Source organism: Centropristis striata, chromosome 19 (genome assembly GCF_030273125.1).
Source record: "Centropristis striata isolate RG_2023a ecotype Rhode Island chromosome 19, C.striata_1.0, whole genome shotgun sequence".
In the NCBI taxonomy this organism is placed as follows: Eukaryota; Metazoa; Chordata; class Actinopteri; order Perciformes; family Serranidae; genus Centropristis; species Centropristis striata.
Genome location: NC_081535.1, coordinates 26178086 through 26201684, shown reverse-complemented (window position 1 = coordinate 26201684; position 23599 = coordinate 26178086). Strand labels below are relative to the sequence as shown.

The following is a 23599-nucleotide window of genomic DNA, read 5'->3' as shown; positions in this document are numbered from 1 at the left end:
ACTATCTTATGACCTAAAACGACCCATTCCATCACAATTATTCAGTAAGTATTACATTTGATTAGAGGTTGACCGATATATTGGCCGGCCGATATATTGGGCCGATATTTGTGTTTTTACTTGTATCGGCCGATACATTGGGCCGATATTTGTGTTTTTTACTTGTATCGGACGATAAGTGTGGCGTTCATCGATCAATTAGCCCATTCTCTGGTGAGCTGCTGCTGATACTGGAAAAAAGAAAAACACATCAAATATCTTCTGAGGCGCCACCACCTCGAGACCTCGAACAACATACACATTGTTTGCTGTCCAACTGTTCATATGTTTTGTTTGTTTTGTTAATAAATGTTTCTTTTTTTGTTTAAATTGAAACTTGTGTAACATTTGTTATCATTGTGTCATTTTTATCATGTAAATGGAGGGAGAAAAGGCAATATCGGCTTCAAAAATCGGCCCCAAAAAATCGGCAGCATGTATCAGGGATCGGTGAAGACTGATGCAGAAATAATCGGTATCGGCCTTAAAAAACCCATATCGGTCAACCACTACATTTGATGGCTAAACAAAACTTTTAACACTTCACTGTCAACTACAAAAGTCTCTTTTCCTGTCAAATAGTGGCTGTATGCCAAAGTCAAGGAAGGATCCTCAAATGGCTGAATTTGAAGGCAGAGTCCTTCTTTTGGCGAAATTGAAATGAGGATGCATGTGTTCAGCACGCGTACCCATAAAGCCTTGTGCACACCAGTCTACCGTGAGATTTAAAATTAATCTATACAAAAAATACCAGGCAGATGATTGGACCAACCATCTGTCTATCACCATCACACACCTGCCATGCTGAAACCACTTGGGAGAAGAGCAAAGACCTCTGGTGCTGTTCTCTGCTCTTCTTTTAATGAAAGAATACTCTCTAGTTCTCATCCAACCGATGCTGTTTCAGCATCTATGCTAACTTCTTTGGCTGCCATTGCTGTTTGGAGCGCACCTCCCTGTGTCCTCACCTAAACCTAAACACACTCAGCTGCCAGCAGCTCCTCACAGGACACTGATTGGTCAGAACCAAGGTTATAATAGTTTTGGATTTTTCATTAGTTTTAGTTTTAATTTCGTTGTCAATTTTTGTTTTCAAATTCAGTTAGTTTTAATTAGTTTTTAAAATGTGTTTGCTAGTTTTAATGAGTTTTTATTTTGGGGAAAATGCTTAGTTTTAGTTTAGTTTTTATTAGTTTTAGAGTTAGTTTTAGTTTTTTTGTAATGGGGTATTTGTTGGATGCGAGATACAAAAAAGTCACAATAAATGTTTCCTTTATTTCCTTTGTCTGATCCATCTCAGCCCCAATAAGTTAATTAAGTCATAAAACCAGATAGATGAAATAGATTTCATATCAACCAAAAAGGTTTACGTATGAAAAAAGTTGACAAAGACGAAAACGAAGAACATTTTCAGTTTCAGTTAGTTATCGTTTTTTTAAAAACTCTAGTTTTTATTTTTTATTTCAGTTAACGAGAAAGGAAGTATTTTCAATTCTAGTTTTCGTTATTTTGTTAGTTTTCATTAACTATAATAACCTTGGTCAGAACTATCAGTTGGTGATTTCAAACACAGATGATTTCACAAGAATCCAGCCACCAGGCAAGGTAAGGAGCTGAAATAACGTTTTCTAAAGTTTGAGAACACAAACTTTGTTTCTGCTTTAGTTTGAACAACAAGCCTCCATTACAAACCAAAGTATAAATAACCTGGTTATTTACCAGACAGGGAAGGTCAGATTAAAGTATGTTATGGTTACATTATGGGAAATATAGTTTCCACTGTGCTGGAGTTGACCCGTAAATAAAATGATGGATATCTCTGTTGCTTTTTTTTTAATGTGATCATTCTGTTTGACATATGTCCAGTGGAGGAAAGTAACTAAATACATTTACTCAAGTACTGTACTTAAGTATCATTTTGAAGTACTTATACTTCACTTGAATATTTCAATTTTATATAACTTTTTACTTTTACTCCACTACATTTAAAGGTGAATGTTGTACTTTTTACTCCACTACATCACTGACAGCTGTAGTTACTTTTCAGTTTGAGATTTAACATAAAAACATAAAAATCAATTTAAAGTGATTAGACATTTATTTAATTGAACATCATAACAGCATATTAAGTAGTTTAAATTAGCCCTACCTTGAGAATTTAAGAAATTAAAACACTGCTTACATAAATGCATCAAAAATAACAATCCAATAACATATATTTGATTATATAACAATCAAAGTTGGTCCAACTGAAGATACATTTGTTTGGACAAATATAATGATAACAACAAAAATAGCTCATTAGAGTTTAATTTAAGAGCTGATATCTAGACATTTTCCATGTTCTTCTTGATAATAACCAAAATCATTATCAGGAAAACTATAGAAAATGTCTAGATATGAAATATTTTTGTTGTTATTGTTATATTTGTCCAAACAAATGTACCTTTAGTTGTACCAGACATTAAAATTAACAAATAAATTAAGGAAAACAATGGTGGTCTAATATTTTTTTGTGTGTATAGCATATCTATTTAATTTGAAAAAGGCCAGGATCCCTTTTTGTGTATTATTGTAATACTACAACACATTGTGTTTAGATTGCATGGGAAATTTACATTTGTTTGGACAAATATAATGATAACAACAAAAATATCTCATATCTAGACATTGATCATGATTTTGGTTGTTATCAAGAAAACCATGGAAAATGTCTAGATACCAGCTCTTAAATTAAACTCTTATGAGATATTTTTGTTGTTATCATTATATTTGTCCAAACAAATGTACCTTTTAGTTGGACCAGACATTTAATGAAAGTGAAGAAAACAAGAGTGGTCTAACATTGTTTCCATGACTGAACAAAAAAATTAGAAATGTCATTGTTGTACAAAAATAACTGTTATTGTTGGTGAGTCTGTGTATTTGTGTCTTCCAAATATACTTAAATGAGATTTTTCAATAAGCTAAAATAAAGGTTTTGAAGGCTGAAATATAATCTTTGCCGTTTTTTTTAATGTGCCCCTCTGATTAAACACTGGCCCCCACAGTAAAACTGGTCTAGAACCGCCACTGGTCAGAAATGTAAATATGATTAACATGACATCATGTGTAAGACATATTATAGATGCCAGTGTGGTACCTTGGAGATGATGAGCGGCTCCCCGTGCTCCAGGCCGCCCTGCAGGGTGAAGCCCCACGGTGCTCCTCCCTGCAGCCGGGCCTGCACCAGCACCCAGCCGCCTCCTGCTCCTCCTCCGCCCGCCGCCTGCTGCTGCTGGAGCCCCGCCCGTACGCCGTTCTCCATGCCCGGCCAGGGAGCGCTCACCCCGGGCTCCTATGTCCCCTCAGCCCGGCTGCGGCCCGGCGGACTGAGGAGGGGGGAAGCGGAGTGCAGAAAACAAACTCTCTCTCCTTCACAAGCGCATTTCCTTCATTCATTTCTAACTCCTCGGTGAGAAAAAGGAAAGAAGGAGGTGTCCCAGCACCGAGCTGCGTTTCCTGCAAAGTGCATTCCTGAAGCGCAGAGAGCGGCTGATTCCTCCGGTAATAGTCTCCAAACTACCGCTGGAGAGTCGGGGAACAGTTCAAAAGTTTACTGAGAGGAGAAAGTCATAAAAATGTAAGATAAACGAAGGTCAGATCAGATTATATCTGCTCAAACAGAAACCCAAACCAACTTTCTGCCTCTCTGTCTGTCTCTCTCTCTTTCTATCTCTCTTCCGAAAATCAGTTTAGCATCACAATAGGATTTACTGCGACTCACTGAGCGAAAAGAAAAGAGAGAGACTGAGGGAGAGGTGGAATGAGGTAGAGTGAGAGAGAGAGAGAGAGAGAGAGAGAGAGAGAGGGAGAGGGAGAGAGGGAGAGAGAGGGCAAGAGAGGAGAGACAAGAAGAGAAAAAAGGAAAGAAGGAAGGAAAAAAGTAGAAAGGAGGGAAGAATAAATCTAAGAAATGCATAGAAAAAGCTGAATAAAAGAGGGAGAAAAGAGTTTCCTGTGTGTGTGCTGATGAGTTGTAATCCAATCCTTCACAGCAGAGCTGGACTCTGCAGCAGCAGGTCTGACTGGAGAAACCACGTTAAACTGTCTGCTGCATCAAATCGCTTACACGCTTCATAATAAACCGAAAAACTTGAATTTACAACTGCTGTTTGATAATCAGATTCATGTGTGGCAGCAGAGGGAATCTCTGAGGTGGGTGCCTTTTAGTAGTGATGTGCCAGTGAAGCTTCATGAATCATTGTCATTATTTTAATTTAATTATTCGAGGAAAAAATCACAAATTTATGAGATTTAAAGTGGCAAATCTTTCTCGCGGATTTGCTTTCTCTGCTACCTTTTTCTCCTAAATTTGCCACTTTTTCTCGCGTAGATTTGCCACTTTTAATCTCATAAATCTGCTACTTTTTTCTCCAAGATTTGCCACTTTTTCTTGCGTAGATTTGCCACTTTTAATCTCATAAATTTGCCACTTTTCTCCTATATTTGTCACTTTTAATCTCATAAAGCTGCTACTTTTTTCTTGTGTAGATTTGCCACTTTTTGATTATAAAGGGTAAATGGTAGTGATGTGCCAGTGAAGCTTCGTGAACCATTGTCATTATTTTCTGAGCCCACTAGATGGCGCTATTGGTTCAACAAAGAGGTGAAAGCACACTCAATCACCATAGCTTCAGCCTTTTTTTTTTAAACCAATAGCGCCATCTAGTGGGCTCAGAAAATAATGACAATGGTTCATGAGGCTTCATCGGCACATCACTAGTAAATGGTCTGGCATGACAGCTGAAAACAAACAAACAAGCAAGGTGTGTCAATACTGCAATTTCATAGATAAATCATGTATTTTTTTCAGTTGAAGTCAATGGACAAATGATTGTTTTCACAGTAAAATGTTGGTGTCCACTGCAATTTTAGTTCAATATTCAATAAAAAATGTATGGTCAGCGTAGACATGAAAACAGCCCATTAAAAATAGAAAAAAAATAATTGTTTCGAGGGATTTTTTTGGCATTTTAATGAAATACATCTTGTTCTATTGTTGGTTTTAACATGCATTTAGTGATTAACCCTAGCCCTAACCCTAAGTAGAGGAGCTTTCATTAGCAGCACAAACTCAAGGCCTCAGTGCTTCAATTTAAGTACTTTGGACAAAGTGTTGTGCAGCCACGTCTGCAGTCAAAGTGTCTAAAGCTGTTTTGAATGGTCACACTCAAAGGCTAGGTGTCACTGCCCCGTCATGGCTGCATCCCGCTGTCTCCATTTCTCTCCAAGAATTCTGTCTGTCACTTGTCTTTACAGTCTCAACAATAAATGGAATAAATGGAGAAAATAGTGCAAACTTTTAGAGGGTTGTACTCACACGTTTACACAGCAGAGGAGCCCTCGGAAATGTCATGACAATAGTGAAAATACAGTTTCAGTTGTAGAGTTTTCAGTCATAATTGTAGTTACTGTAATAAACCTACATTTGACTGCCAACACACTAATTACATCTGTTTATATTCTAGAGGTGTGACTCCCCAGAGGCCCCACGATACGATTTTATCCCAATACTTCGATATTATTGCGATTTTAAGCATTTTGCGATACGGTGAGTATTGCGATACATTATTGTGATTTAACTAGAGCTGCAACAATTATTCCATTAATCGAACAATAATTGATTATTAAATTAATCGTCAACTATTTTGATAATCGAATAATTGGTTAGAGCAGTTTTTTCAAGACAATAAGTCCAAATTCTCTGATTTCAGCTTCTTCAATGTGAATATTTCTGGTTTCTTTGTTCCTTTATGACAATAAACTGAATATCTCTTTGGTTTGTGGACAAAACAAGAGATTTGAGGACGTCATCTTGTGGTTTGGGAAACACTGATTGGTCAATAAAATGTAGAAAAATATCAAACAACTAATTGATTAATCGTTTAAATAGTCGACAGATTAATCGATAATGAAAATAATCGTTAGTTACACCCCTAGATTTAACTGTTTTGCTGCATTTTGTGTCCACAAAATAAAATTTAGAATTGTTTTGTTAAATAGAAGAAAATTCTCAGTCTATTCATCTCACTTCAGTCTTTTAATTTCTCCACAATGAGATGAGAGTCAAACCCACAGACTGACCAACAAAGTATTCAGTCAAACTGAACTGAACTGATATCAAACATGTATGGACGACAACAACTGCAGCATTTTATCAAACTATCAAAAACGTTTAAGCTTCACTGCTCTCAATTTCTGGGAATGAAACATAAAAAAAGCAGAACTTTGCAGCATTATTTCGTCAACTTCCGATATAATGACGCACATGGTGCCTATAGATTCCTTAGATCTTCAAGTTTCATATGATACCAGGATCTCCAGTATATTCCTAAAAGTGAACCCGCTACGGAAAAATACTGCCGGAACGCTAAATATCGATACATGTCGGCCATGAATCGATATAATATTGCCACGCAAAATATCGTCATACTATGCTATATCGACTTACCCCCCCACCTCTACCAATTAGTGTTTACATTGTCACCTTAACTGCCTCACAAAATCATCTGAACCCTGCTCACTATATGACACTATGGGCACAGTCTGTCTATAGTAAAACTACAGTAATATTCAGGTGAAGCAGCAGTCCTTCAGCAGGAGCTGAGTGTGTCGGCAGTTGGGAATGTGGTTGGAAAGAAGTGTCATCAAGTATATCAGCTAACAGGTTAAAGGTCACAGGGGTTTTGAAGTCTGGTTTCTGGATTTAAAAAGGGCCAGATGACACACAGGACATTTCAAACATGTCAGGAGATGGTGATGGTTTCTAGCCAGTCTGGTTTTTAGGTCCAACAGATGTAGGTGACAGAGCAGTTCCTTGATTGACAGGACAGGATTCATTTTAAACTGCAAGGTGCAAAAGCTTAACATCAGTGTTGATATGTTGTGATCTCTTAAATTGTGGGACTGTAACCAGTCTGTGATGCTGTCAAAGTGCAAATTTTTTTTTTTAAAATACGAACCCGGGGGAGGGGGGGTAATATTTTGCAAAAAAGTCACAAATTTAAGTGGCAAATCGGCGAGAAAGATTTGCCACTTTAAATCTCATGAATCTGCTACCTTTTTCTCCTAAATTTGCCACTTTTTCTTGCGGAGATTTGCTGCTTTTAATATAAAAAATCGGACACTTTTTTCTCATGAATCTGCTACCTTTATTGTGATAGATTTGCCATGTTTTTCTTGAAATATAACCCCCCTCCCCGGGTCCGTATTTTTGTTTTTTCACACTTGGCCCTAGTACGCCGTTGTACAAAATGGAAGTATTAGCAAATCATAAAAATAATAATTTAGGGGCATGTAAAATGCATCAATCTTGAGTACTTTCAGAGCTAAATGTGTGTCAAAAGCACCCTAAACAGCCAGCACTGTAAGTGGACCTGCAATTGAGATTTTGTCAACCCGGAGAGCTTTATTTCTGAAGGGAAATAAATAAATCTGATTCAAATGTGGTTTTCTTTCAAAGGCCAGTGCTGCAGAGGACACAACAGAGTCTGTTAGCCAAGGTCGCCACCTACAGGTGTGCAGAAGGATTTAACCCTAGTAGAAGTAGTTGCGAATGTGATCTCAGAACAAAAAATAGGATTACTGGTTTTATACATTAACATTTAATAAGATACGTATAAATTCCAAAACCAAGAAGACAAATTCCTGCACATTTACTGAAATACAGATAAGGCACTGAGTGAAAATAAAATTAAAATGTGCAAACACCAAACAAAGGATATAAAATATATAAACATTCCTATAAATATGCAAAAAAACAAAACAAGAAAGGCTTAAAAATCACTTTCAATCATAGCTGGTGCTAAATAAAAAAATATTGCTTGAAATTATTTTGATTTAACCAAAACCTAAGAGTTAAACATTGAATAAGAGCAAATTTAAGAGTCTTTACATGCATAGATCTTTTACAAGAAGATTTCTTGCATGACTGTTTTTACAGCTGTGCAGCAGCTGATGAGATAATACTAATAAAAGTTTAATAAAATCATTATAATATATCTGTCCTGAAAGGGGCACCTATAGAAACTCTAATATAAATGGTGGGTTTGTCATTTTGGAATCAATGTAAACCTTTAAACGTTTAAACCACAATGTACTTTGAGCACAGGGAATGAAGTGGAAACAAAAATGTTTTTTTCTCTCTCAGTGTTGTGTTTTTTCTCTCTGAAAGGCCATATGGATGAAGTTTTGGCAACAACACAACACATTTGGAAATACTAGTAGTGTTTTAAGAAATTTCTCCATCTACTGTCTTAAGGTAGAGTTTCCAACCGCTGTGCTTCCAGCAATAGATAAAATGTTCTCTTGTCACACTTTGGTTCATGATACGACGCCTCTGTTATGACTGAGATGCTAACATATGCATGCTAAATGGACAGTTCACCCCCAAATCATTTACCTGCAACTCTTATATATCAACCAAGATTGCTTTGGTGTGAGTTCCCAAGTGCTGAAGCACCAAAAAAATACATCAGAAATGTCAAGTGCCTTACTCAAGAAAATCTACAGGCCTTATTGTGAGTAATTTCCTGAATGAATTATACAAGAAATAAAATAGTTCCTCCAGAAAATCAGAGAAGGCACAACTCACACCAAAACAATCTAGATTGACAAACAGCACTACAGCACTTTTTTTCTTACTGCCATATTACCAGCATTAAGGTGCTACCTGGGGCAATACAGGTGCATCTCAATACATTAGAATATGATGGAAAAGTCTATTTCCAGTCGTTCAAGTCAAACAGCCCCAACCAAGTATTGAGTCAAATAGATGGACATACACATATTAAACATACAAACAAAAGACCAAAAAATTGGTCTTTTGTAATATTAACATTTTTTGAGACACTGAATTTTAGGTCTTCGTTAAATGTAAAATATAACCATTATAATTAGAAGAAATTCAATAAATCAATTAAATTAATTATGTGGTTAATGGATCTATATAATGTATTATTTCCACTTTTTGAATTGAATTACTGACATAAACTTTTCTATGATATTCAAATTTACTGAGATGCACCTGTATATATATGTATATATATATATATATAATTCTAATGTGTGCGGTAGGATGCTCTTGAGGAAATTCTAAACATAAATCATTCGTGTACATACTTTAGATTTCTTGGTGAAATCTGAAAATGTAATTAGTTAAAATAATGTTTAGTGTGATAGTAACAAATGTTAGCATTAAGCTGATTTCACACCACGACACAACCAACACCCTTACTGCTTTCCTGCAAAAGGTTCCCCCAAACAAGCAAAGTGCTTTTAACATGTAACATGCGGTTAATAAAACAGAAGTGCAGCAATCAGCTACGCACAGCAGAGGAATCTGGCCTTTTTGCACCAACATCCCCTTGTTTCAACACATAGAAACAAGGGGCTGACAGAAGTTCAGTGACATGTTATTTAGCACACTGTGGTTCAGGAATGGTTATGTTTAGAGAAAGTCTTCAGACTGTTAAGCTGTCGGACCAATAGGATGTTAGCGCAATGAGCAGGACCACTTCCCTGGTTGCCTTCCACTCATAGAATAATGACTGGAGGTGACAAGAAACCGTGCGGCCATGTGAAAACTAGTGATGTGCCAATGAAGCCTCATGAATAATTTTCATTATTTTCTGGGCCCACTAGATGGTGCTGTTGGTTTAAAGAAAAAGGATGAAGCTATGGTAATTGAGTGTGTTTTCAGCTCTTTGTTGAACAGAGAGCGCCATCTAGTGGACTCTAGTGGAATAATGAAAATGGTTCATGAGGCTTCATTGGCACATCACTTGTGAAAACCCCTTTAGTAATGATAGCATACAAGCAATTATATTAGGATATGCTGTTAGCATGTTACTATATGGCTAAACTGTAACATGCTGGCATAGTAATGTTTGCTGTGTGACCAGTTTACACTCCAGTTGGGCCAACTCAACATGACGACAGCATGAGGTGAAGAGCAAACTGATTTTTTCTTCCTTCCAACAGTTTTTCTGTGTGTAGAGACTATTACAGCCTCACAGGGACTACAGACTGGCTGTGGTAGGGTCCATCCCAATACCCACATTTGCTTTGCTCTGTGGAGCAGTTTTTCCATGACTGGGTTCCTGTTTCACTTGGATGAGACAATACCGATTCCTGCCAATGGTTTTACACTTTTCTTCTGATCTACAGATACTGGTCACACATCATGATGTCGTGCAATGGGCCAGCAAAGGCAGGAAAGAAGAAGGCTGAAGACAACTGATACATCTTAATGACAGAGGTGGGGGGGGGAATCAATACAGCATAGTATTGCGATATTTTGCGTGGCGATATTATATCGATTCATGGCCGCCAAGTATCGATATTTAGCCATTTTTGTTTCTTCCGGAGGCCGTAGCGGGCTCACTTTTAGGAATATACTGGAGATACTGGCACCATATGAAACTAGATGATCTAAGGAATCTATAGGCACCATGTCAGGATATTGTGTTGGGAAGTTGTCAAAATAACGCTGCAAAGTTAGGCTATATACTCCCCAAATACAAATACAGTACATGGCACATTCCAGTTTAGATCATTTCTTTGAACAAATAAGTAGGATCAAGCACAAAAAAGTGACATTAAAGTTAAAATCTTCAAATATTAGCATTTTTTGAAAGGCATAAGCAGCAATTTTCAACCTGAAGCTATTGATCTTTTATTTGTTTGACCCTAGTAACTGTAAATATACAGTGTGTGTACACACAAGTAGATTGTGTTTCAACAGTGAGCCACAGGCTTAATCACTGCTGTATTACCTCATTCGAGGAATAGACAAGCATTAATAGGCATTTATTTAAATAAAACTCTTTGAGATTATAACTTTAAGGCACATAGGTCCACTAAGACATAAAAGAGACATAACCCTATTTTAATGGCATATGATAAATGTTTTAAGGACAAACCTCTCTCTCAAAACCTTTGATAATCTGATTAAATATCAAATATTTATCATAAGTGTCAGATATGCAATTTTATTCTAATTAGTCCAATCTTGAAGAAAATGCTCTGCCATGACTTTGGACATAAATAATAATATTCAAGCTGAATCCATCGTGTCATGAAGGAAAACATCTTCATGTGTGTGAATTACTGCCGGCCCTAGAACTATAGGGGCACCCCGGCCCAAAACTGGCAAAATTGTGGGATGCATTAAGCTGAAAATTTAAGCAGTATTTGCAAGAATACAAATTCAAAAATACTGGGACGAAAAACGGTTTTGGTCTCTATAGCTAGTTTCCTCTTCAGGGCAACTGTGAGTGGGATGGACCTTTTTATAATTCACCTGTTTAATTTATATAAAGCCTTAAAGTTAGTGATGTTCCAGTAAAGCCTCATGAACCATTTTCATTGTTTTCTGAGTCCACTAGATGGTGCTCTCTGTTCTACAAAGAGCTGAAAGCAATCAATTACTACTACTTAAGCCTTTTACTCTAAACCAATAGCACCATCTAGTGGGCTCATAAAATAATGACAATGGTTCATGAGGCTTCATTGGCACATCACTACTTAAAGTTATGTATGTTCAAGGGGTTGGAGGTTTTGATTGACAGCCTGTCGCATTCAGCCCGCCTCAGCTCACCCTTGCTAAACCTCTTTGACCCTTTTTTTGTATTAGTCAGGAGTTAGGAGGAGCCAGCACAGGTGGAGCAATGGGAGCCACCCATTCTGAGCTTCATTTCAGCTTATTGGTGACACCATGGAGACTGTGTCCATATTTTGGACAATCTATGGCCTAAATGGGCACATTAGAGCTGTTAGTATTGGGACAGACCCTCAACCTGGCTTAGTTTTATAGTTTGTCCATTATTTTGATGCTAGAAATGCAAAGATGGCTGAATGTCATTTCTGTGAATGACATTACTGCAACGATTGTAGTGTAATTTTAAGGTGGTTGTTCATCACAGGTCACATCATGGGCAGCCGTCATCTCACCAGTTTCACACAAAGGTTTGGTAGCTTTGGTGTCTTTGCTCAGGGACGGCTCACATCTCCGTTTGAAGCAATTCAGCCAAAGAATACGTGTAGAGGGCATTGTCATTGGGTGGCTTGAAGAGGTGTTTGGAGACAGATGCTGTCCCTGTTAGAACCTCACACAGGTTGCCTAGAAGGTCCAGTAGAATAGGAATAAGACTTAGTAGATGGAAAAGACAAAACCCCAGTGAGAATGACACTGAAATGAAACACTAAACCTCCTCTGACACACTGTGGATTGTCTCAATTATCTTCTTCTTTAATTTCTTCACTTTGTCCGGCGGCGTCTCGTGCAGACACTCCTCCACGTACTTTAGGAAGCCTGCGTGCGGTGACAGCGACTGGCTTTGACAGAACGTCCTCATGAGGTCCAGCATGTCGGCGGAGGAGGGCGGGAGGTGGCGGCTCGCTCGCTTGCGTCCAGACACGCGGCTGTCGGCGTGAGAAGAGGACATGGAGGGGGAGGAGGAAGGGGAGGAGCGCTGGGAGTCTGGGGGAGTAGGAGAGGGAGGGGCTTCGAGGCCCTGTGATGGGATGGTCAGTTTGGTGGCGGCTTGGTTGGTATCGTGGTAATGGCTGCTCAGGGCTTGGCTGTCCAGGTGGAGGTAAACGGGCTCCGGCGGTTCGGGGAAGTGGACGTCTTCGGGTCGCTCGTCCTCATCGCAGGAGTCGCAGAGGAACATCAGCTCGCGGTAGTGTTTCCACTTTGGAAGGTAAAAGTCCTCGGAACCACATGTTTTGTTTGAGCTCACTGCCTTGTGTTCACGCTGGAAGATGGTTCGCAGGTTCCTGAATTTTGTCTTAATATCTTCCACTGAGGAATGAAGAATAACAGAAACTGTTAGTCAAAACCAGGAGGCAACCTCTGGGTCTGAGCAGCGAGGCAAACTAGTGATGTGCCAATGAAGCCTCATGAACCATTGTCATTATTTTCTGAGCCCACTAGATGGTGCTATTGGTTTAAAGAAAAAGGCTGAAGCTATGGTGATTGATTGTGCTTTCAGCTCTTTGTTGAACAGAGAGCGCCATCTAGTGGGCTCAGAAAACAATGAAAATGCTTCATGAAGCTTCACTGGCACATCACTAAGGCAACCCAGGAAGTGCCTTGAGCTGCATTCTACCAAAAATTCTAGCAGGGGACGCTGACAGCGGCTGCAGAAGCATTTGGGACCATTTATTTCAATTCACAATGAGAAAACTTCTCACTACCTCAGAAATTCTTTTTAGGACACTTTTAGAACACTTTTTAGAACACTATGGTCTCAATCGCTAGTAAAAAAAATACAATTTGATGTCAATAGTTTAAATGATGGTCCCATTTAGAAGAAAATAGAAGATAAAGAATCATATGATTTGGGGCATGGCTACCTTTGATTGACAGTTGTCTAACAAGGCGAGCCGTCTTCAGGAGAGAAGAAAAGCAATGCGTATCCATGGCAACGTGTTAATAAAGTTATATACATATAAAAAAAGGACGTCACCGGTTTGGTCTCATAACTTTGATCCTTTCACTGTATTTTCATTTAATGGAGGATTTTTTTAATGTTTTGTTCATTAAATGTGACTTGTTCAGCGTTTGGTTGGACTAACAGACACTCCAAGGAGTCGCTGTTCAGTTTTCTGAGGTCAGTAACGAACATTTTGTTTTTGTTTTTTTGCTAGCCAAAACTAACATCCCAGTTAATGCTAACATGAATTAGCAGCAGCTTCTATCAGTCAGGTTGAGGTGTAGAGAGGCTGTAGTCAGTGATCAGATCCCTCTCCTCCTCCACAGTCCAGATATGGTCTGCTGCCCATATCGGAAACAAGATGGTGACAAGTGAAACGCTGAATTTGACGCCTCAAACATGCAGTCCACAAACCAATGTGTGCCGTTACGGTCACTACGTCCTTAATTTATACAGTCTATGGTCAAAACACATAAAACCACTTTGGGGAAACGCATGAGGAATGATTTTCTTGAGATCACAATTTGACGTGAACACTGAAAACAACAAACTAAATATAGCTCCCTCTCTCTTTAGACATTGACAAGACTGTTACATAAATAAGTCTCATTACCTGTGAATGGGACTGGCTCTTTGTCAGACAGGACGCCGCACAGAGTCTCCAACAGGCTCTGTCTCAACAGCCTGTTCCTGTAGCCCTCAGATTTGTGGTTCCACAGACAGCTGTGCGCTGGAAAAAGAATATTTTTTAGTATTTGTCCTTTCATGTTCATTCCAACTGTTAAGATAACACCAGCTACTTTAAAAGCCAGCAAAAAGATACTTTGTATCCCATGCTAAACTGATCAGGAGATGTATTCAGGTATGTCCTTACTCTTAAAGGGTGACGGTCCCCTGACTGACTACTGATTATATCCGGTGCTCTCCAATTATAGTCATGGAAAACATTGGACCACTGTTTTCTTCATTTCCTTGTTCATTTTAATGCATGGTACAACTAAAGGTACATTTGTTTGGACAAATATAATGATAACAACAAAAATAGCTCATAAGAGTTTAATCTAAGGGCTGATATCTAGACATTTTCCACGGTTTTCTTGAGAATGAGTTTGATTATTATCAAGAAGACAATGGAAAATGTCTAGATATCAGCTTATAAATTCAACCCTTATGAGCTATTTTTGTTGTTATCATTATATTACAAACTACTAAAACTCACTAAATGCAACACTTTCCATAACGCCTGTTTAATGTATGATGTAGTTTTTAGACTCAAAGACAGACTCTGTCATCTCATCCCAATTTCTTTACCAACTCACGAATACAACACGAGAGGAAAACAACTTATAAAGGGAAAGAAACGGAAACTTAAATGTACAAGTCTTAGCGTGACGATTAAAGGCCCACAGACTTGGAATGAGCTTGAGATGACGATAAAAGAGTCTCTGAGCATCTCTGTCCATCTTTAAAAAGAGATGAAAACAAAAACTACTGTCCAAATATGAGTAGCTCAAGCCTGGGTGGCTGTGTTTTGTTCTGCTGTACCAGTGTCTGATGTGTTTTTGTCATTGTGTTTAAACTTTGCACTCTTTATACTTATGTAATTACTTTTGGGGTTAGGTATAGGAATCAGGTAGACATAGAAATTATTATTTTCATTTTTTTTCATAATATATTGTATTGTTATTTTGATGTTCTGTGCCCCCGTTTATGAGCTACTGATAGCTTTTGGGGTTACCCTTTTTACAAGATCATGTTTTGCTGTATATTATGATTTGAAATATTAATTTGGATTTTAAAATGATTTGTAAATGAAATGAAATGAAAAAAAAAGGAAATATTTGTCCAAACAAATGTACCTTTAGTTGTACCAAACATTGAATGAACAAGAAATTGAAGAAAATAAGGGTGGTTTTAATCATTTTGTCCATGACTGTATATAACCCCGCCTACCTGGAGCCTGGCGCTCTCTCTCCTATTATGCATTTGTTGTCCTCTTTTCACATTACAGCTACACTCATGCATACACTCACCCATACTACTGAATTTACTGATAATCACACCTCATCGTATCCTTGGTTTATTTTTTGCTCAATTATTATTCTTTGTTAAATATATAATTTGTTAAATCGCTGTTTGTCTGCATTTCCCAATCTTTTGTCATGGCTTCAGAGCCAGGTAGTGACAGGGGTCATTACATTTATGTTGTTGTAATACTAATTTCAGCCACAAGAGGCAGAAGCACTATTACAATAATACACAAAAATGATCCTGACACTTTTTTTCACCTGGATAATTAAATAGATGCACTATATACACTCTAGATTTGAATATACCTGAGGAACCAATTGTCCCAAGTATATAAAGTACATCTGATTATTTCACATCTGAATTGAGTCTTTTTAACCATGTTCCCCATACAAAATATTTTAACTTAATACATTATTAGAACCTAAAACAGACAAACAGAAAGTTTGTGTTAACACATTGCAACAAGAACTGGATTCAACATCCAAATCAGATGACTAATAGGCAAGTGAAAACATGAAATTTAATATAATGAGCCATATAGATCCAGTATGATCCATTTTCTAAATCTGATCTAAATTGTTTTCTATCCTGTGTTTATTACTGAAGAGCAGATCTTGGTTCATTTCTTTGTCATGTTAGAAATGGATGAAAAAGGGTGTTTTTGTCGGTTGAAATTTATTTTTGTCAGGATCAGTTTTTCTTTTTTCTATATAAACAGGTAAAAAAAAGAGGCACCCCATGTTCTAAATACGACTAAAATAAAAATTTCCCATGAACTCTAAACAAAAGGTGTAGTATTAAATAATAAAAATTAATACATTTTTTCACTTGGATAATTAAATAGATATACTATAAACTTAAATTTAATCTACAGTCATGCAAAAAATGATTCAACCACCCTTGTTTTCCTTAATGTATTTGTTCATTTTAATGCCTGGTACAACTAAAGGTGCATTTGTTCGGACAATAATAATGATAACAACAAAAATATCTCATATCTAGACATTTTCCATGGTTCTCTTGATCATGATTTTGGTTATTATCAAGAAAACCATGGAAAACATCTAGATATCAGTTCTTAAATTAAACTCTTATCAGCTATTTTTGTTGTTATCATTATATTTGTCCAATCAAATGAACCTTTAGTTGTACCAGGCATTAAAATTAACAAGAAATTGAAGGAAAAGGGTGGTCTGATCATTTTTTCCAAGAGTGTATAATCACAGTATTAATGCAGATCGTGCTTTACCACTTAATATATAAAGAGATAAAGATTCATTATAAAGAGCTTTAAAGTACCACTGACAACATTACATGTGTTTATTAATAGTGATGTGCCAGTGAAGCCTCATGAACCATTTTCATTATTTTCTGAGCCCACTAGATGGCGCTCTCTGTTCAACAAAGAGCTGAAACCACACTCAATTACCATAGCTTCAGCCCTTATCTTTAAACCAATAGCACCATCTAGTGGGCTCAGAAAATAATGACAATGGTTCATGAGGCTTCACTGGCACATCACTACCTATTAAGCCTGGTATTTCACACCTACACAGCCATTTGATCTATAAAAAAAAGGTAAATGATGCCACCAACCAGAGTAAAATGATATGAGCAGCTGAACTTTGTCCTCGTTCCAGAGGCAGCGGGAGTCTGTGTTCAGTCTGCTGTCAGGCTGAACTGAAGCAGGGAAATTGACAGGAGAGGGATTGGTACAAGCTTTGGCGTCCAGTAGTGAAGTGGATGGAGAGGTGGGGAATGTGGAAGCAGTTGTTTGGCTGGCTACTTTGAGATTATCTGGAGACGCAGAGAGGGAGATTTGGTATGCAGCGCTAGTGTTGGTTTTGGCATCGCTGGAGGGAGCAGAGGGGTTGTTGACTTTGAAGTTGTTGATTTGGGCGGAGCTAGAGGAGGAGCTGCTCAGAGTGGAAGACGGTGTTTGGCTCCCACGTTCCCCATCCTTGTCCTCCTGTGGCATCAGTACGTGCAGGTCGTCTGGGCTGTCGTCCTCGTCGCAGGTCTCGTAGAGGAAGAGCAGCTGCTGGTAGTGTTTCCATTTGGACACGTAGGGTTTGGCAGACGCCCTGCTAGCCTGCACCGCCTTGTATTCACGGTTAAAAACTGTCCGTAGGTTCTTGAACTTGCACTTCACGTCTTCAACTGGAAAAGAGCAGCAAAGGGGTCATGACCAAATACTCACATGTCCTACCATTGTCCAGCCTGTTGCTCAAATGCATAAAGTTCCTTCTGTCAGATTTTATTTAGAGGTACTTTGTTACATTGTAGGATTAATTAGACCAAGGAAAGGTCTTATATTTTTTTGCATCAATACTAGTGATGTGCCAGTGAAGCCTCATAAACCATTTTCATTATTTTCTGAGCCCACAAGATGGCGCTCTCTGTTAAACAGAGAGCTGAAAGCACATTAAATTACCATTGCTTGAGCCTGTTTCTTAAAACCAATAGGACCATCTAGTGGGCTCAGAAAATAATCAAATCGGTTCACGAGGCTTCACTGGCACATCACTAATCAATACTATTCATATTCATGACTTGGGTGGCATTTGGCAGTCTATCTGGGGTGAGCAGTATAGCCTTAGCTACTGTAAGCTATTATTTTGAGTATCCTTTTTTAGCAAGATGCTTCAATGTCGATGTGTTGAGTTCCCTCTGGTACAGTTATGAGGTGTATACATATAGGGCTTTTATTGTGAAAGGTAAGAACGGAAGGAGTGGGCAAACAACAATAGTCGAATGACAGTGTTATAGTGTTTTGACCGTAATCCATGATCACATACATGACAGACTAAACACGGGAGATGCAGCTGTGGACGTCGTCGCTAACTGTGCAGCTGATTATAAACAAAGCAGCATGGCTATTTATGCACAGAGTCTCCACTGATCATAAACATAGTGATTGTGAATTAACCAGCATCGCTAACTGTGCACAGAGTGTCTGGTGCTTGTTGTAAACAGAGATTGCTAAGTGAACACCTCCTGCAGCAGCAGCACATACACACTGTACTGCTACAGAGCTAACTGTTTGCCTATTAGCAATTTGCAGACTGGACGCTAAGGGGTTAACATCCCCTCCGGCTCTGCAGCTGGGAGAGACTGCTGCAGGAGGACTGTGCTGCTTGAACTCGTTCTTTCTCTTCTTAAGGAGCCGCCAGCCCTGCTTTTTTGAAAATATGTTGGCAACACTGCTTTGCCGCCTTTTACAAATGGCGCATGTTGTTGTGGCGACGAGTACTACGTCACATCCTGCTTAGCGATCTATCCAATCAGTAACCAGGCTTTTTTAAGGGGGAGAAAAATGCCCTGCTCTTTGACAGGGCCAAAAAAACTCCCGACAAAAGACCGATCAGGACTGCTCATATACAAATTAGGGGCGTTTCGGTAAGTGAGAGCTGCCTCATTCCGGGTATTGGACTGTAATGGAAACACCCCTTATATAACAGGAATCAGAAACACAAAAAACAACCTTCTATGTTGCTGGACACAAATGTAGCCCCCATGGCCCTTGGCACTCATTCATTCACACCTACAGGCAATTTTAAATTTTTAAGCAGCAAGGTCTTTGGACTGCAAAAGGGAACCCACACTGACAGAACATGCCAACTCCACACAGAAGGGCCTTGAGTCAGTTTTCAAACCTGCACCGTATTATTACATTTTTCAAGGAATACTTGAAATGTTTTGTTCAGTATAAAGATGAAATAACTTCATTTTAGACGATGTCCCAATTGTTTTGTTTTTTTAGATTTGGGGCTGTTTTAAAAAAGCACAGCATAACAGAGTTTAGGTTAGTGCCCTATAGTTCCATTATATAATCAAGAGAAGGCAGACATCTCAAAATATGATGTCTCCAACTATCAGCAACTCACAGCAAAACAATGTGGATTTATAAATAGCAAGACAAGGTAAAAAAGAGGAGAAGAAAAAACTTTTTTGATTTGGGAGTGAATGGTACCACATTTTGTGAAATACGTTTATAATCTTTCTTTCTGCTAACGAGACAAAAAGATAAATTAATCTCATGAGACTGATGTTTGCATAATTTACTCATGGAAAGGATAGTAGTAACTAGAGTTGGGAATCAGCGTATTGGCCCCACGATACGATTTTATCCCGATACATGAGTCACGATATGATATTATTGGGATTTTGAGCATTTTGCAATATGGTGAGTATTGTGATAAAATATTTAACTGTTTAACTGCATTTTGTGTCCACAAAATTAAATTCAAGCAAGAATAGTTTTGTCAAACAAGAGAAAATTCTCAGTCTATTGATCTCACTTCAGTCTTTTTTTCATTTCTCTCTGTGTTGGACTGCAGCCATTAAAACTTGCAGGACCGTGTGATATTTACCTGAGAAGGACACAGAGTGGTCAGACAGCTGGCTCCTCAGAACCTCCAGCAGCCTCAGTCTGAGCTGACGGTTGGTGTGGTTTTCAGACTTCTTGTTCCAGAGACAGCTATGCTCTGTACACAAAACAATAACACCAATGTTGTCAGAATCCACACCATCATTATGTGTTGTTTTGTATACCGCCTGCAGTGAGAAGTACATTTTGGATCTGGAATCAGTGTTTTGTTTACCAGCATAGAAAGCTATGACTGCACGCTCCCTTTCTTCAGTCCAGCAACATTTAACCATCAGGTTTGGGGGGATGCAGGATGACAAGGAGGAGGAGGGAGAGGAGGTGGACGTGGTGGGGAGGAAGGAGATAATAAGGCCGGTGGAGGAGACGACTGGCTGGTTCTCCTCCTGTGAAATGGTCAGCGGTGAGAGCGGCCGGTCGTCGGGGCTCTCCTCCTGGTCCTGCAGGAACATCAGCTGCTGGTAGTGCTTCCACTGCGGCACGAAGACGTCGTCCGACCTGCACACCTTGTTCGCCTTTACCATTTTATACTGACGCTGAAATGTGGTACGGAGGTTCTTGAACTTGTTCTTGATGTCTTCCACTAAAGAAAAAACAGGAGAAGGGATGTTTTTTGCTACTACACAATGTGCAAATAAAAAAAAAAAAAAGAATTGATGGATCTGACAACAGCCCTACCGGTGAAAGGAACAGGTGGAGGGTGAGCTGACAGAAGGATCCTCAGGTGCTCCAGCGTTTTCCATCGCAGCTGTCGGTTCTTGTAGTTCTCCGACCTGCGGTTCCACAGACAACTGTGCTCTGGGAAATGAAAACAAACAAGATACTTGAGCGCTGTAGTGTAAAAATGCCTGTGAAATCACAGTGATTAGGTCATAACTGCAGAAAATCACAGAATAAACAATTATTCACTGCAGAATATCACAGTAACCAACAAATGTAAAAAATATCACAGTAAAGCAATACTACCCTGGAGAAAATCACAGTAACCAACAAATGTAAAAAATATCACAGTAAAACAATACTACCCTGAAGAAAATCACAGTAACCATAATGTTCTTTGTTTGCATTCTGTAAAAGATCTCTGGTTCGTAGATTGGAAGCCCAAGAGTAAACATAACCGTAGAAAAAAGTCTGGTCTCAATGCAGGCCTTTAATTTGGGTCATAGGTAAAGTTATGCAGCACTGGACTGACATAGCTCTCACTGGATCCCAGTCACAATGAGCCCCGATTTCTGTAATAATTCAGTTTTCATTTGACTTACATGCAACCGAGTTCTATTGGCCAGTTACCTATGACATGGACAGGTCAACAGCAGTTCAAGTCTCGTTCAATGATTGTGATACGCAATGTATGTGTGTGTGTGTGTGTGTGTGTTGTCCTTGTATCAAAGCCTAAATAAACAAGGTAAAATACAGCATTTTTTCACATCTTGCTTTGTGTGTGGGAACACAAACTGTGCTCTCTCAGGTCTTTGGGAAAGAGGAAAGCTACACTGGAGCAAAACACATTGGCTATCTGAGCTATTCAAATATAACAATGGCTTTTGGCTATTGCCAAGATTTTGTTCATTGCAGAAACAGCTTCACATAGTTGTGCCACCTCTGCTTCAACAGTTCCTGATAATCCGAAAAAAAAATGACTGAAAGTCAACAAAAGAGTCTCCACTTTTGGACCAGATGTCCAATCTACACTGACTGAAGACTGACTATATATATATATATATATATATTAGAGGTCGACCAATATATCAGCCGGCCAATATATGGGGCCGATATTTACGCTTTTTACTTGTATCGGCCGATATGTGCATGCGTTTGCCGATCAATTAGCCCATTTCACTGAGCCAACACCAGACAAGGCTCAGTGCAACATCTGCCATTCTCTGGTGAGCTGCTGCTGATACCGAAAAAAAGAAAAACACATCAAATATGTGGATCATCTGAGGCGCCACCACCTCGAGGCCTAGAACATACACATTGTTTGCTATCCAGCTGTTAATATGTTTTATTTGTTTTGTTAATAAATGTTTCTTTTTTTGTTTAAATGGAGACTTGTGTATCATTTGTTATTGTGTCATTTTTATCATGTAAATGGAGGGAGAAAAGGCAATATCGGCTTCAAGAATCGGCCCAAAAAAATCGACAGCACATATCGGGGATCGGTTAAGACTGATGTCAAAATTATCGGTATCGGCCTTAAAACCTGTATCGGTCGACCATTAGTACAGTGTATTGTATGGCAGCTTGCAATTTAAACAGGGATGTTATTTCAGTTGTGGAGGTTTGTGGTTATTAGTCATTTGTGGTTTTAGGATGTGTGTCTGTGGGGCATCAGGATTCATCACCTTAAGGGGGCAATTTCACCCACCAGGTGTGCTACAGTTTCTGAAAAAATACTACTGTATAATTTGTATTAGGCAAAACTAAAATGTATTTACTGCCATAAGCGCTGTAACTTTATGATGTGAACACTGATGTCATCCAAAAATATAACTTCAGGTACAGAATAATAAGAAAGATAGAGTGATTAAAAAAACCGTAGATGTAGATTTACTCCATTTAAAAGCAAAGACAACACTGTTAATTTTGTCTATGTTCAGATACACAGAGGAAATGTTTGTAAAACACAAACAGGAGTCAATAAAACATTACTAACGTCTCTCTATCTTACTAGACTTCAGTTGCTTGTCGCCATTGCTCTATCGCTTATTTCCAACGACTGTCATTCTCGTCGAGCAACCGTTGCCCCCAATTGTTGCCGCTTAAGACACATCGATATATAAAAAAAAACATCAACTTTAATAGAAATACAATTTTTGCTGCTGTAAGTGTTTGACTTACTGGAGAAAAACGCTATGAGCGCCCTCTCTTTCTCCTCCGTCCAGTAGCGCTCCAGTGTGAAGCTGAACGGAGGAACCTCCATATTTGTTGTTGCTGTTCAATCCGTCTTCTTCTACGCGGCTGCTGGGTCACATGACCCACAATCCGGGCTCTGATTGGACAATACTTGACGTTACCGAGCAACAACCCTCATTGCCCAGTAGAGGTCGCTGCCGAAATGTCAACACAGGTACTTCTATTCTATTCTATTCTATTCTATTCTATTCTATTCTATCTTAGTCTATTCTATTTTATTTTATTCTTTTCTGTTTTATTCTATTCTATTATTTCCATTAATTGTACTTTACTTGCGTATTTCCATTTTATGTAACTTTATACTTCCACTTCACTACATTTTAAAGGCAAATACTATACTTTTTATTCCACTGCATTTAGCTGACATTTTTAGTTACTTTTAAGGTCGAGATTTAACATAAAAACATGATACATTTAAAGTGATTCGACATTTAAAAATAAACCTTATGACAATATATTGAATAGTTAAAATGTGCTCTACCTTTATTAAATTAAATGACATCAATGCATCAATAATAATAATAATAATAATAATAACAACAATAATAATAATCAAATAATGCTTTTAGAGTAACATTACAACTAACAACCTGAGTGGGTCCAATCTGCATAACAAGTACTTTTACTTTTGATACTTTAAGTACATTTTGATGCTGATACTTTTGTACTTTTACTTCAGTAAGTTTTGAATGCAGTACTTTTACTTGTAGTGGAGTAATTTCACAGTGTGGTATTAGTACTTTTA

At 38.4% G+C, this 23599-nt stretch overlaps 2 protein-coding genes across 2 annotated transcripts in view; both read right to left on the bottom strand.

The window, feature by feature from the left end:
- Positions 1 to 3346, bottom strand: part of shroom3 (shroom family member 3) — a 98328-nt gene extending 94982 nt beyond the window's left edge. The window contains exon 1 of the mRNA XM_059357671.1: positions 3182 to 3346. Within this exon, the coding sequence (XP_059213654.1) occupies positions 3182 to 3346 (165 nt within the window). The remainder of the gene's footprint in view (positions 1 to 3181) is intronic.
- Positions 3347 to 10152: 6806 nt separating this feature from the next.
- Positions 10153 to 22890, bottom strand: LOC131992884 (uncharacterized). The gene is made up of 7 exons (XM_059358596.1): positions 22780 to 22890; positions 20617 to 20736; positions 20156 to 20521; positions 19925 to 20038; positions 17148 to 17711; positions 14134 to 14250; positions 10153 to 12886 (listed from the first exon to the last, which is right to left on the bottom strand). Exons 1-7 carry the CDS (start codon positions 22859 to 22861, stop codon positions 12285 to 12287), a joined length of 1965 nt encoding a protein of 654 aa, XP_059214579.1. The 5' UTR covers positions 22862 to 22890; the 3' UTR covers positions 10153 to 12284.
- Positions 22891 to 23599: the final 709 nt, after the last annotated feature.

What these genes read in the sequence shown, in the direction of transcription:
- LOC131992884 (XM_059358596.1), bottom strand. Translation starts at nt 22,861, where the DNA reads ATGGAGGTTCCTCCGTTCAGCTTCACACTGGAGCGCTACTGGACGGAG. An exon ending in AGTCATAGCTTTCTATGCTG is followed by an intron (nt 20,039 to 20,155) that starts GTAAACAAAACA and finishes TTTTGTGTACAG; the next exon opens with AGCATAGCTGTCTCTGGAAC. An exon ending in GCTCATATCATTTTACTCTG is followed by an intron (nt 14,251 to 17,147) that starts GTTGGTGGCATC and finishes TTCTTTTTCCAG; the next exon opens with CGCACAGCTGTCTGTGGAAC.